This window comes from Diuraphis noxia, unplaced genomic scaffold (assembly GCF_037042655.1).
Source record: "Diuraphis noxia isolate RWA-SAM2 unplaced genomic scaffold, SU_Dnox_SAM2 contig0002, whole genome shotgun sequence".
NCBI classification, from domain to species: domain Eukaryota; kingdom Metazoa; phylum Arthropoda; class Insecta; order Hemiptera; family Aphididae; genus Diuraphis; species Diuraphis noxia.
Genome location: NW_028301712.1, coordinates 80,753,964 through 80,770,084, shown reverse-complemented (window position 1 = coordinate 80,770,084; position 16,121 = coordinate 80,753,964). Strand labels below are relative to the sequence as shown.

At 27.1% G+C, this 16,121-nt stretch overlaps 1 protein-coding gene across 1 annotated transcript; it reads right to left on the bottom strand.

The window, feature by feature from the left end:
- Positions 1–2,549: 2,549 nt before the first annotated feature.
- Positions 2,550–10,751, bottom strand: LOC107161407 (nicotinic acetylcholine receptor beta2). The gene is made up of 9 exons (XM_089221274.1): positions 10,631–10,751; positions 10,381–10,550; positions 8,575–8,619; positions 6,505–6,614; positions 3,967–4,195; positions 3,485–3,659; positions 3,237–3,389; positions 2,917–3,101; positions 2,550–2,843 (listed from the first exon to the last, which is right to left on the bottom strand). The coding sequence occupies exons 1-9, from the start codon at positions 10,692–10,694 to the stop codon at positions 2,679–2,681; spliced, it is 1,296 nt and encodes a 431-aa protein (XP_089077400.1). The 5' UTR covers positions 10,695–10,751; the 3' UTR covers positions 2,550–2,678.
- Positions 10,752–16,121: the final 5,370 nt, after the last annotated feature.

The following is a 16,121-nucleotide window of genomic DNA, read 5'->3' as shown; positions in this document are numbered from 1 at the left end:
TCACTACAATACTGAAGCAGCTGAACTAATAACTTATGATAATGTGTTGACGTGTAGGTACATGATGAATTATAATATTCAAAATATTGCTTTGATTTTCAACTTCGGTATTTATAACGGTAAAAAATGAATTTAGGAAGTACATCAGGGAAGTCAAAATTTAAAGTTCTCAATATTATTCAAAAGCATCGGGAAAGATAAAAAAAAAGAAAGGAAAACAGGAATTTTTACTCAAAATCGGCTAATTAATAAAATATATTTCATTATAATTTGATTCATGTTGAGCTATTCATATAGCCATACGAAATTTTCGACAGTTATTATTATTTTTTTAAATTAATGTTAATAAAAATATTTTCGCATGGTAAAAAATCTTGAAAATTTTATACAAGATTCCTCTTAAGTTGTTGTAGGTGGAAATTAAAAACAGTTGAATGTAAAGCGTAAATCCACAATAATTATTTATTAACGTATGAATCTCGAATTTTGACAAAATACGTAAAAATCACGAACATTTGCAAATTATTTTATGTTAGAAAATGTTTACATCATTAAATATTCACTCGATTTCTCATGGAACGATTTTTCTATTTTTTTTAAATTTAATGACGAGTAATTATAGACTTGAATTTTACACCAAATGTTTATTTTAATATTTCCTATACTTTATAAAATTTTAAAAATATTTTAACTTGTTTTAAGCTGGAGTTTATTGACATTTTAAATTAAAAATTTTTTTCTGTGAATATCAAAAAAATTGTATTCGTTGGATCAAAAAGCTTGACAATTTAATACAAGGTTTCACGTGAATAGTTAATTCTGTAACCAAAAAATATATAAACACAGTTTTTTTTTGTAAAGTTATTTTTAAGTTCAAATTTGGACGAATTTACCAACATATTTAAACAACCTAAAATAATAACGATTTTAGGTATATGGAATTATGGTAGTAATTTAAAAATATTGTTCGTGAGTAGGTACTTGAAACTTCTAAAGAAAACTATTATAATATACAAATTACAAATATGATAATATGCAAATAATTTAATTCAACCTACCGGCTACATTAGTAATAGTAATTACAATAGTAATAGACAATAGTAACAATATAAATATAATATAACATAATAGGTATCACAAGATGATAGTCTCCGCTTAGAATCGTTTTTTATTTCGTTTTCACACATAATATACATCTGCAGAGACGTGAAGTTATAGGATCCCCCGGAACCCTTTTTTAAAATGTTTAATGCATTGATTTATATTTGATATAAGAATATTTTATTATAAAATTACCTATATCATGTTATAACTTTATAAGTTATACATCCCCCCCCCCAGAACAAAATCATAACTATACGCCACTGCAGGGCACCAGTACCTACTATAACATGGCGCAAGTTCCAAAAACTGACTAAGATTAAAATATAAGTCAGTAGTTATTAAGTAGTATGTACTAATAGTTGTATATAAATATATTAACGTTTATACGTAAATATATATGAATAGTAAGTACTAAATACTCATGTGAAATTAATAACAATCGACTAGTTAGTAGGTACCTATATATAGTTTGTCGTTTGAAATTACGAATGTTGTTTTAACAAATAAGAATGCCGATTGCTTATTTACGTGTAATATATTTCTATAATACAATTCATTTTGATTTTGATATTTTAGTTAAATATAAACAAATAAAAATAGGTATCTTGTTTTTATATTACACACTAACTACCCCCGTGCACTTCGTTGCCCGTTAAAAATACTAATTCTATGTGATTCATTCGTCGTTTAATACCCGACGTAACTACAGTTGTGTTCAAAACTTCCCGTGATAAATTCCCGTGAGTTTACTCTATCTTAATCTCCATTAATGATTTTTAAACAGTCATATAAAATACAGACCTAAAATTACATTCATTCATAATATTTTTTCGTGGTTTTAGCTTTGTTAAGGTGAAACAATTTTTAGAATTGGTACCTGATAACAGATTGATAATTTCTTATTCATCCATAATAAATTGTTTAGCCAATATAGCAATGCTATAATAAACAAAAATGTTATCAATTATTAATATATGAGTCTATTCTCAGGTAATTTCAATCAATTTAAAAAAAATGTATTTTCCCAAAAATTTCTTTCGAAACAATAACCTTCTCCTGGAATTTACTAACAACTTAAAAAAATGTAAATCAAAAATCCTATAAAATAATCATTAATATCAAAAAAATATATACCAAGGGGAGATCTATTTCCCCCCGACACCCATGTAAATACGCCGCTGAAGAATAAATTATGAGATAGGTACCTAAACATGATACAATATAAGACAGTTACTCATTAACTCAATTTTCTATACAACTGGTACACAACAATTTTTAGATTTCAATATTTTTTATTATAAGTGCAGATTCAAAATAATAATTCAATTATAGTACAAGAACTGTTTTAGAAACCTATGTATAATTTATATATTATAATTATTAAATTATTTATAGTTAATAGTTGATATACCCATTATAATAATTCACAATTAAAAAATAATGCATTTAAATTATTATAGTTAATATATTTCATAATTTATCATGGAATTACATTCAGTATATTCTTTTCAAATTGTAAAAGACATAAAATAAAATATTCATTATTGTTTTTTGTAATTCAAGAACAAATTTAATTAGGGTATCAAAAACCATAAATTTATCAATGAAATTACGAAAGTAACTACAAATGATAAACGATCTATTAAGATGGAAAGTGTTTTCCAAAATAAAGCATTTTCGTCTCTCTGGGTATTAGGAGTTTCCTCTTCCACGTTTTTTTCAATTAAAAGTTCTGCCCCCTAAAATGCAAACACTATTATTATGCAACTATTATAATAGGCATTTAAAGTTTGATCTAATAATGTATCTTACCTGAGTGTTAAAATTAGTTAGCATAGCTATTGGTCTTTTATTTAAAAGAAATTTTGATACAGACTTGAGCCATTCAGGACCATTATTAGGAAAATCGTCTGTACTATGTTTATAAACTGAATTACTAATAACAGTTATAATGAATGCTATTGCTGTTAGAATTAGTGAATTGCGGTACAATAGAACTGAAATGTAGGTAACACATAATATTGATGTATCTCATAATTCATATATCATTACAGTTTACTTTTATAGGTATATGATAAAGATAAGTATCAAGATACCTAAAATATCCATAAATGTAGATATAGATAGCTTACCTATGTATACAGTCTGTTTGCCGTTATTTGGTAATTTTGTGTCCAAGAATTGTATGTACAGCAATTCGGAAATGAAAATTAAGCATAATAAAATAATTCGAATGGTAGATTCACGACCCATCAGAAACGAAAACGTTCTCATCAATGATATTACTAAAATTTCAAATATTATATAGTCAATCAAGTGAGTAATTCAAAATAAATATATTTATATTATAACATCTAAAAACATCTATTATTTCTCATACCAACTGCCGGGATTATAATGGATGAATAGTACATAGACGAGAATCGAGCAACGTTTATTTCGTATTGTAAGATGCAATGCACAGAAGAATTTGAATTTGAATATCCTATATTCATACACTCTTGATGTATAGAGCTAACTTCCCATTCTCTATCAGGCTTATAATAATCCATATCCTGTAAGAGTAATAAAAAAATGAATTAAAATCGTGAATGATAAGCAGCTCTGTACATATATACTATTATACTTAATATTTAATGTCTATGTTATAAAACGGATTTCGTTTTTGAACTCGTATAATCGTATATGTGTTTGTGTTTATATAAAAAGATGAAAATTAAACAAGTTAGGAATCTATTTTTCCAATGTAACTTATATTATTATTTATTAATAAAAAATTTATTTTATATCTTTATTTTTCATAGAATATCCGTTATACATTTCCATTTGATATTTAAAAATAATATTAAAATATATACTCACATAATATCCATCTGAAAATGTATAGTTAACGTAAATATTGGTATACACCGGAGATCCTATGAGAAAAGTGCAGTTATGGGAATCAAACGGCCATTTAGCTATATTGGTTGAACATTGAGCATTTAAAGTTATGCGGTGATTATATTTAACCCTGCCGTTATTAGATATTTTCACCATACTTAAGGGTAAAAAGTAAGAAAAATCTCTATTATCATCACCATTGAATCCCCTAAAATATATTTTCATAAATTATTAGAGTATGAATTATAAGTTGTTATTCTGTTTTACATATTATACATATTGTTATGATAATATAATTCATAAATACAATAATCGCCTTAGTATACATACCTATATTATTTTTTATAACACAATTTTATTTATCTATTTTATATATGATGGTAATTAATAAATTATAATAATAATTGATTCACTATAGGTTTATTTGATGTTGTAAATGTGTGCATGTATTTATAATTTTATGGAAACTTCTTTAACTCAACGTCAAAGGTTGTTGGAAAAATAAATCCCCAGTAGCATTATACCGGTATAAAATTATATTATTTTATAAATTATATCATATGAAAAATAAAATAAATATTTTATATTATACAGTTGGGTCTCGATAATCCGAACACAGGCTAATCCGAAAGACGCGGTAATCCGAACGGGCTTGAGAATTATCTTATCGTCATAATATGCACATATGTATGTATTTATAAATAATATTTTCCGGTAATACAATTTTTTCAATTATACAAGGCATACCAATCCATAATAGGAATCAATGAACAAAAAAAAAAAAAAAAAATCGATATTTTAAATATTAAAGTTCATAATTATACTCTTAATAATTATATTATATTTATATATAATATATTCATTGTCTTTTGAAATAACGAGCTTTTACACGATTAATACAAATAAAAATAAAATTTCATATCTTAAATTACAATAAAATTTATGGTTTTTTTAAGCCATAGGTAATCCGGATAAATCGCTAATCCGAACGACCCCTTTCCCTAACCTCGTTCGGATTATCGAGACCCTACTGTATGCTTAAAATTGTTATTTTATAATAACGGTCTTATACTCTAAAAATATAATATTACTAAATATATACATGTATTATATTATATGTACATAAAATGTATGCCACGATGGTTAAACTTTCAACATTTTCAATAGTACCTATACTCAAAATAAACGTGATCAAGATGTAATTCCAACTGACCAATTAGTTGACTAGCTGACTAGATAATATCATCACTGTAAATACTACATTTATGCATTTTGTTATATATAATATAGGATAAAAGGCAATTTTTAAAATAATATACAATATTAATTTTATTTATATAATATATAAAATATATAAAATATGCTGGGGATTTTTTAAAAAGATAAACTAAGAGCAGTTGCCAACATAGGTATGTAAACAATAATGAAATGATAATTAAAATAATCAAAATACGCGTTTGTATAAATTTTCATCAAATTGTGAGAAAAGTTGTGACATGGCCTAATTATTAATAAACTAGTAACCACCTATTTATTTATACATATAGATAAGTACATTGTACATTTAAATATAATAAAATATAATAATAAGCTTTTTAATTATTTCTTACCCGTTTCTTATAAAAATAAAATAATAGTGAAGGGTGATTACTGATCAGTGATAACGAATAATTAATAATTATATTGATTGGATTTTATTGAGCAGTAACTATTAACGATTAACCATTCATTGATTCATATCAATAAAAAAATATGCACTTACTACACCTAACTTTTGACGATTAATTTGTAAGAACCTATAATTTAGGAGATATACCTATACCTATTGTCGAGACAGAGTTGCATTAATTCTCAGGCGATATTTAATAAGCAAACAAATGATACAATCGTATAAAAACTACAAAGTTGGTCATTTAGCTACATGCAAAGGTAATTATAAGAAATAAGTGGGTGTCAAAATTGAATGTGGAGGTATCTAATGTCATAGGTAAAATTTTGGACTTGGCGCCACTGCGCTGACTTCTGACAACACAAGCCAACCATATCTTTGTAAACCCGTTTTGGATGTTTTAAAAACAAAATAGCAAACTTACTTAGCTCCTTTAATACTTATTCAGACAAGTATAATTTAATTTTATCATTTTAACTAATATGCGTATGCTTTAACTTTATTTATTTTTACTTTTCGAAAAAATATAGGCTTCTAAATATCGGTGTTTATTGATATCAGAACCAGACCGAAACCATCAGTACCTACCGAAAATTGTATAGTTATATATTTGAAATCGTCAGTGCCTGTTTTAGTACATAGATACGTAAGTATACCTACACAATTGTGTGGTATTTAAGGAGCTTCTTTGTTTATCGACAAATATATTGTAATCGTTTTCCTAAAAAGGTAAATTGTACATATGTCATAAATTTAAATATTTTAGGTACGTTCGAAATCAGATTTTACCTCTTCTATATCTATTATCCAACTATAATATGTTATACAAGCAAATAATATTGACTTACATATCATATGACATAATATCGGGTATCCAAACATGGGCTGATTCTTCATAAACCTTTTCAATATTGTCATATTTTGAAGGATCCCAAACCAAAAATTCATCTTTCCATTCCTATATAAAAATGTTCAGAGTACCTATATATGTTACATTTACACATCGATTGACGCAACTATGAGAAAAAAAATTTCGTGGGAGGGGGGAGGAGGCTACAAATAAATAAACATAATAGGGAAATAAGTACCCATTAAAATAAATTAGTGTACCTAAAGTCATGCAATAAATGTTATAGAGTTGAGCAATGCTAAAATTTGTTATTTTACATTACACTGCAATCCCTACTTCAATTATTATTTATAATTTATTTATTTGACTTTTATCAAAAATCTTGGATATATATAACACAAGGTTTCTCATAAATGAAGTACTTACTTATGAGAATTTTTTAACCACAAAATTTAAAACAATAAGTAAACACAATAGTTTTTAAAGATATTTTAACAAGTTGACTGCCCTACCAAGTTGACTGATCTTGTCACAAACGCCTCGAGTATCTTATGTGCATGCACTCAGACTCAATAGTTTTACAAACCTGGGACTTGGGAGTATTATATATGATAGTTATTTTTGTTTTTTTAGTGTTACTAGCATGGACATTTTCCTAGGTATAAATAAAATAATAATTTCGAAAAAAAATTAAGTATCATAATAATTCTCAAGTAAAAATTGGCGAGTATACCTAAGTAAAATACTAAAATATTAAAAGCAATAATTTAAAGTTATACATTATATCACATATAATAATATACTGCACAAAGCAGTTTATTTATGTTCAAATTTGGCCAGAAGATTAAGACTATTCTGCCAAACAAATTTTTCTCCATCCATCTCCATCTTCTGCCGCTTCTCACCATGGTATCTATCCCTGGTTTGATGCTTCCCGCGTTCCTTTTCACGGAGTTTTCTCAACGTAAGCATGATCTTCCTAGGGGTTTCTTACTCTCTTACCGACCGAGTTCTCTTCAATTATGATCCTGACTATGGGTCCCATCTCTTATATTTACTCTTAATATATAGGTACTGACATTATGTTATATTATTTATAAATTTTTCCTCGGATACTGAAAAGTAATTATTTTAAAAGTATACCTGTGACTTGAGTTACTGAGATATACAATATAATATATTATAACAGTAATCAAATATTTTGATAGCTAAATAGCCACCATGATAGCTGGTAAATATTAAAATATCCACCAAGATCCATGGTAACATTGGTAACTTACTTTCAGATATTATATAATTTTATAGTCCGTATTGTACTTGTACACCTCGCTGTATATTAAGCAATAGGTACATTAAAGTTGTTACTATAGTAGTATACATACTATATAGTTAGACAACCAACTAAAATAACAATGATGTCTTGATGTCAATCTATTAAAATACAATACGACAAGTAATTTGAAGTTTTCTGGGATTACATATATGCACATATATGCACGTTATCAATATAATAATATACAAGGTTAGTGGCGCAGAATTCTGAACATCCAGTAGGGCGAAACATATTTCAAGAGGCCCAATATCTTAATATCTGAAATAATGGTACCTACCTATATATCTTGGAGAGGAAAAAGGTTAATATGAAGCGGCCCTATTCTAAATGTTCACTTCACGCAATTTAAGTTTAAATAAATTCGTTATTTATGGAAAACACAGGGGTTGGTAATGAACATGTTAATAATAATACTGAATCATCAATAATCCTGGACCATTCCTGGTCCGCCAATCAGTCATTGTTTATATTGCTTAGTCAGAGCTATATTAATAATGAACTATGATACTGCATAATATAATTATTAATTTTATTACTTCTTACTTCTTAGGTAAGTATTATTAATGTTATACCTATAATATACCTAGCTGTTATATATTATTAGACTAGACCATTAACTTAAGATTTTTAGAAAAATTTCCAAATTTGTAGTTTTTGCTATTGGGAATTGAAGAAGTTTTCTCTAGTTGCGCCATCAACTAGTACTTATAATTTATAATTTATGTTATTACGTACCATAATTAATTGAATACTCATTTGTAAAATGTCCCATTTTTCGTTCTAAAATAAAAATAAAATAATAATTTGTATGATATAATTAATATGACAATTTTTTGGTGCCTAATAAATTAAAATGAGAATTTACTATTTAGAGATGAAAATATTCAAATATATCGGGAATTATACTATATTTAACCAGAATACATGTTTAAATTATAATAAAAATGAATAAATATTAGACTTAAATAAAATATATTAATTTTATTATAACTTTTAAATTAAAAAAAAAATAATTAAAATCCAATAAAACCAGATTTGGATATCCACATCAGGATAATTAGGATATTCAGATATTATTACTATTCCTAACGGAGGTATACTTAAAAATACGGGGGCCTATATTGATTTTGCCAATGTAGCATCGATTACGCTAATATCAAGTTCACCAGTACAGGAAGTCTAAAAACAAACTATATCCATTCCGCTCTGAATCAATTTTTACCTTAACCTGTTGCTACTACCGACCTGTTTCACAATTTTATTTAAAAGTGTATTTACGGTTTGTTTGGCAAGGTTTTGGCCACTATAAGAACCTAGCTGGTGGTCATCCATCCAGCCTCCAAGTGGCAGCGGGTGGTGTACACACTCAATCACGTTGAGTGAATGAATACAGTAACCACGCTATGCTACGCCACGAATTGTAATTTTATACTACTTACTACTACTTATTAGGTATTTCATATATTATTTATTAATTTTTAATATAATAGCTATGTAAAAAAAAATCAAACTTTAATCTATAAATCTTGATCAGGAGGATTATTTTTCCTCTGATTCGGTGCAGGTAGAACCGATTAGTCGTTTTTAGATTACCTGCATGTTCTAACGGGATCGAAACATACTTTATTCTACACCAGTGATCTCAAACTCAAATTACCTACGGGCCATATATTTTTCAAAAAAATTCGCGGACCAAATTTTAAGTGCCATCTTTATACTTATACACTAAAAACTAAAGACAAAATGAAGGCAAAGATACATACAAATTCCATTTATCTAAATTTAACTTAATATATTATGAAATTACTATTACTAAAAATATTTTTATTGCGGGTCACGTAGGAAGGGTACGCGGGCCACCTATGGCCCACGGGCCGTATGTTTGAGACCACTGTTCTACACTCTAAAAAGGTCTGGCAGAATCGATGAATAATCACATAGGCGTATAATGGGGGGATAAGGGGGCTACAGCCCCCCCAGTCGGGGGATTATGTCAACCCCCTACATTTCGGTCCGTGTATGAGAACTGAAACATTTTTTATTAAAAAAAAATAGCTAAAGCTCCTCCTCCTGCAGTAAATTCATTACGCAACGTCTATGTAAAAACTCTAACTATATAGCCTAAGACAATAGTACATAAGTACCTATACAGGCATTCTAATCATCACCCTCTGAAATGATAAAAAAAAGTTATATCTTATAGACATCATAATCTATACTCTATAGGCTTCTACGATTTGTATAAAGATCGGTGTCATTCTGCACGTTTATGATAAGATCATGATTTACAACCATAAATTAATAATATATTGTTTATTCTTAAATATGTAACGATAATATTAAGTATGATTTTTTTAAAATATATTATAACTCTTCTCCTAGAATTTTCCTGTATTGAGTAGGTGGATACGTGACTAAAGTTTTACTGGTAAATTGGTCGTAATATTGGTACTACAATTTATTGTATAATTATTATTAATGGATATAGGACATTAATGAATATCAGGCTAAATAAATTAAATTTTAAAGTATTGTATTTACCATATGCACATTGAAAATGTAAAATTTGGTATCAACAGACGTTTGAGATGATTGGTTCATCACAGGTCTTACGTTCCTATCATAAGAGCAAAACAAATCATTTGAGAGTCTTACAGCAGCAGATGAACCAGTTAAATCATTACTACATCCCTCACTGCTGAGACTGCTTCCTAAAAATATAGTTATTTCATTTATCTTTATGCATAGTATTTGTATTTTAAACAAAACTTTCAAATTCATCATAATTTACCTAGAAAAAATACCACACATGTATAAAATAAGGCCTCTTTAAAAACACCCATCATGTTCAACATAAAACTAAGTACTAACTAATGACAAAAGCTATAAAAGTCTACAATAAACGCCCACTTCAATGTTAATCAGTGGTGTTCTGATGTCTGTGGAATGTCATTATTCATATAAATATTATATTAAAGATTATCTGTGACATTTTTTGATAATTTAAACCTTATGAGTTATGACTCAACAAAAAAAGTTTCTTCATATCTATATATTGTACGTATTGTGATTAACTATTGACAAATTTATGTGCCTGCAGCATATGGTCTCTGATAAAATAATTTTTACTCTATAGTATATCAATAGATATTTATTTTATATAGCATATTTAAAATGTAAATGCAAGTAGAACTTAATATTTTCACACCATAATATAAGATTTATAAAAAAATAATATATTGTTTCAGGGTTTTTATAAAATATGCTATTTTTTATTGATATCCAGGGGCGTAGCCATGCGAGAATTGGAGTGAAACTCCCCTCCTCCAGCAATCCATAGTCGATAAGTTTCTCACGAAATCGACAGTTTTTTGGAGCTTTTTTTTGGCATTTTAGCATTGGTTAGCATTAGTTAGGTATATTGACTAATGACTGGGTGCAGTTTCATATTTGCAGGATATTTTACGCACACTACTATATACCTACACTTGTTTTGCATATAACATTATTTTTATATTTTACGGATGTGAAAATGATATGGATGTACCAACAACTTACATATATATTATATTTTATGTTTTTTTTTTTATGGGGGGGGGAGCATAGGTGTACATTTAGTCTTAAGCTTGGGGCCTGGGGGTGCTAAAATATTTTACCCCAAAGTGATCACTCGGGGACATAGCTCTCGTTACACATATCATTTCAGACAAAATTTCTACATATTATGACTATACATTAAAAATCTCGAATTAATGAATTTCATTTTCAATGAAGAATTTTGTTTGTCCTATATCTTATAATATAAGAATATAAGATATAGGACAAACAAAATTTCTTATATTATAGGATTATAAGATCTATAATAAATTATTAAGACTATTATAATGTTCTTCGACGAATAAGTATTGCAATCAGTGCCGTCTATATTTTCACTAAATTCATAATTTTTGTTACTTTTATTTGTTTTACTCAATTTAAATGTACTAGAAATATTGAAACAGGTAATATTATACGAGTATACAAAAATCCAATAGAAAACATTACATATTAACTACTGCTTTATACCTCATTAATACATTGTTCCTGGTGGAAAATCTTCTATTTGGTAAATTTTGTAACGTTAGCTAAGAAACGATAATTTATATAAATTTATAAATAAAAAAAAAGTTGTAAATTTTTGAGAATTTTTATGATTATTGTTGAAATTCTAATACATTAGACAATCAATTTTTTTTTAAATTACTTACGTGGAATTTTCTATTATATTTTCAAGTGTTTTGTTCAATAGAAAAATGATTTATCAACTGTAATTGAAAAACAAATTAAAAAACTTGAAAATTTCACATGGCTTTATGGCATATTTGTTCTTTACGGGACACCTATTTTAGATTCTGAGCGGAGCGATGAATGTATTGATTTCACCATGATGTGTGTTTTTTTTTTGTGTCTGTCATCACGTTTTGGGCAGTAAAAGTGCTTCAATTTTTGACTTCAGTACCTCGTTCGATCAGAAAGTGAATCTACTAAAAATTAAGGCAAAAACGGGAAATTTTACGCACACTCATTTTTCGACAAAATCGATTTTGGTTTTTGATGTAACTTTAAAACAAATGACCTTTGATTCATGAAATTTTCGCCGAATTTTTATATAAGTATATTCTATCCACCATGCAATTTTCAAAAATTTTCGACTTGAGTTGATTTATTCATAGGTATTTGAAATTTTCGATCATTATTAGTTTTTTTAAAATTAATATTGATAAAAATTTATTTGTTAGGCAGAAAAGCTTGAAAATTTAATACAAGGCTCTTAACATATTGTTACAATAGCAGTTGCAAAATAAAAGAAATTCATAGTCAAAATTCTTTTTTATAAGCATTCAAAGTTTGAATTTTGACAAAATACGTACAAATCACGAAAATTCACAAATTATTTTAAGCTAGAAATTCATAGAAAATTTTCCTTTTATATCTAAGATTTGAAAATTTAATACAAGATTCCTTACAAGTTTTTCAATCTTTATCACAAATAAAAAGTCCACCGGAAATTCAAATTAAATTTTTATGAGCATTTGAAATTTAAATTTTTACAACATTGGATTTTCACTTTTAGCGATTTCCTTATTTTGGTGTAACTCTAAAACCGCAGATACTTGAAATTTTGACTGAATGTTTTTATAGGCATTTTCTATAAATATCGTAAAAAATTATTTGTTCGGTAGAAAAGCTTGAAAATTTAATACAAGGCTTCTAACACATTATAGCAATAGCAGTTAAAAAATATTAAAAATACGTAGGCATGATTTTTTTTATAAGCATTTAAAGTTCAAATTTTGACTAAATACGTAAAAATTACGGCAATGTTCAAATTATCTTAGATAGAAAATCATATAAGTTTTTCTTTTTAATTCTAAGATTTGAAAATTTAATACAAGGCTCCTAACATTGCAGTTGAAAAATAAAAGAAATACAGTCACAATTTTTTTTTATAAGCATTCAAAGTTTGAATTTTGACAACATATTATGTAAAAATCACGAAAATTCGTAAATTATTTTATGCTAGAAATTCATAAAAAATGTTCCTTTTATATCTAAGATTTGAAAATTTTTAATAATCTATAATATATCTTAGACAGATAAACCGTCTTCGCTCAGAATCGTCTTTCATGTACAACGATATAATATCATTGGATTCAAATTTAATTCCATCCATTACAGTAACCCACTTGTAACCTACTGTACAGCAGAGCGACATACACGACTTACCTGCCTTTTTTTTTTTATTAAACTTACGTATTTAAGTACACCGAAAACGATGGTGAAGTCAGAACTTGGGACATGAACATAGTTCCGATGTTATGGCACTTCAAAGTTGGTATGCAATATGTTAAAGTTAAATAACTTAAAATCGGAGCCACTATAATATACTTACATTATACTAAGACTTTAACAGGCAAGGTTACAATATACTCATTAGTCTGTTGCTTACTTGAACATAACCGCAAAACAACTTAATATACCTAGTATTATTATAACTTATTCTGTGAAAATAAAAAAATTAATCACACGTTGCGGTATACGTAAACGTATAGGTACCTATAATCGCAAACTTTGGAAGACTATACAACTTCAAAACTAACTTAGTGCTCCAAATTACGATTTCACCAATATTTTTTTCACCTAAAAAATATTTAAGCCCTACTTAAAAAAAAGCCAAAAAAATTGTCTCCTGTAAAGTATAAATGTTCTCCGATGTACTTAGTAATGCGATTATAGAAAGGAAGTACTTAATTTGAATTAAGTATTATAATACTTAAAATTAATTAGCCCATTTTTCGCGAATTTCGTTATTCAACTCATATAAATTATGTTTGAATATTTAAAGTGTATGCAATTTTAAGTGTTGTTAATACGAAATTTAAATTAAAAATCTAAGTGTGGCCGATCGATCAGTTCAATCAGGCATAAGTATTAAAAAATTCAAATCAGTTTTCAGAAGTAGCCTTATTGAATTGTTAGGATTTACAAAAAGCGCATTGTTTATTGTTTACGCGCACAGCGTCGCATTCATGACAATAGAATGTGTATGTGAGGGAGCGCCAAGTTCTTTCGTTTTAACTATGAACAAATCACTGATGTCAGACAGATATATTAATGATCACTCATTACTACGAATACATTTGCAAGACTATATGCATGCACTAAGAAAAATAAATAATCTAACGTTTGCTCTAACTCAGGCACGTACACAGAATAAAATTTCGGGGTTGGGGGGGGGGAGGTTTACAAACTATAGCAATATAAATTGTACAGCAACATAATAAAACAATTTCTTCCTACTTATTCATTATTTATTATGTGACAATTATTATGCAAAATAATCAAACTTTATTATGTATGTCATTTGTTCAGTGTTCAGAAGTAAGTATATTTAGGAAATAGGAATAATAGGTAGTAATAAAAATAAATAAAACTTTAAATAATATGTATTATGAACAGAACAGAAATGTATTTGATTATTGTATGCACATACTGCAATATTTTCAATATTACTCGATTCACTTTCAGTTTCTTCATTAGTTTTAATTTTTTTTACACCAAAATTGAATAATGATGGTTGATCCTATTTCTTTTCATTGTAAAAAAAAAATAATAAAATATATGATATTTAATAAATTTGGTTATGTAATCAGTTTTCATAAGTTAGAACTCTCAAAAATAACCATAACACTATCGCACTCGTTACTCGTATATTATAAGTTATAACCGTTCAAATACCGAACACGGACTAAAACTAAATGATCGTAATCGTTTGATGATTTTATTATTGTAGTTTAGCAATTCAATAGAAATTTTTGGTGTCCGATCGAGTACGGAAATAATATAAGATAAGATTATCCACAAAATATGAGTTTTCTAGGTATATCGCAAATCGCAACTATACAGCAGAACTGTACTATTTGCAACTATACAGTTCTGTGTTCGTTTGTAGTTCTCAGTAATCACCTCGATCATACCCGACTAATAAACAGATAACCAGTCAACAGCAAATTATAAAAATATTTTATAATAATAGGAATATAATAAATTTGACTAAATTTTTAAAGAAATTATTTCGGGGGGTGACCCCCACTGTTTACGGCCCTGCTCTAATTGTGAAAAACTATATAATTAGTTATGAAACAGAACTTTTGATATTATCGATTGTTATTTTGTGATATAAAAACGAGTAACTGTTGATAAGTATTATACTTCTATAATACATTTTCATCAAATGTTTGTTATTACTAATAACATACTAACAGTGGCGTATTTTGGTTGATTTCTCGGGGGTGTCAACATTTATTGAACCTCAAAAACAAAATGTTTAGTATTATTTACTAATGTAAAAAGACATTGAATTAATTTTTTAACAAATTAATATGATAGGAATTGACAAGAAGTTTTACATTTGATAAAAATAGTATACTATAAAATAAGTGACAACACTAATGTCCAATATATTAGGACTTTTTTTTAAATGTCGGGGGGTGTCAAGACATGGAGGACACCCCCCCCCCCCCAAAAAAAAAAAAAAAAAAAAAAAATACGCCACTGCATACTAATATTTCTGTAAATGGTAAATTTTGACTTTTTTTCTCATAAAGTATGTAGTTAACATATTTTTCTTAATTAATTATAAAATGAAAAATTACTTCAAATAGTTTAAATTAATAATTACTTCATAGTTATAATGCTTATATATTTGTAAATTTACATTTTTTTACTATAATAGAAATGTA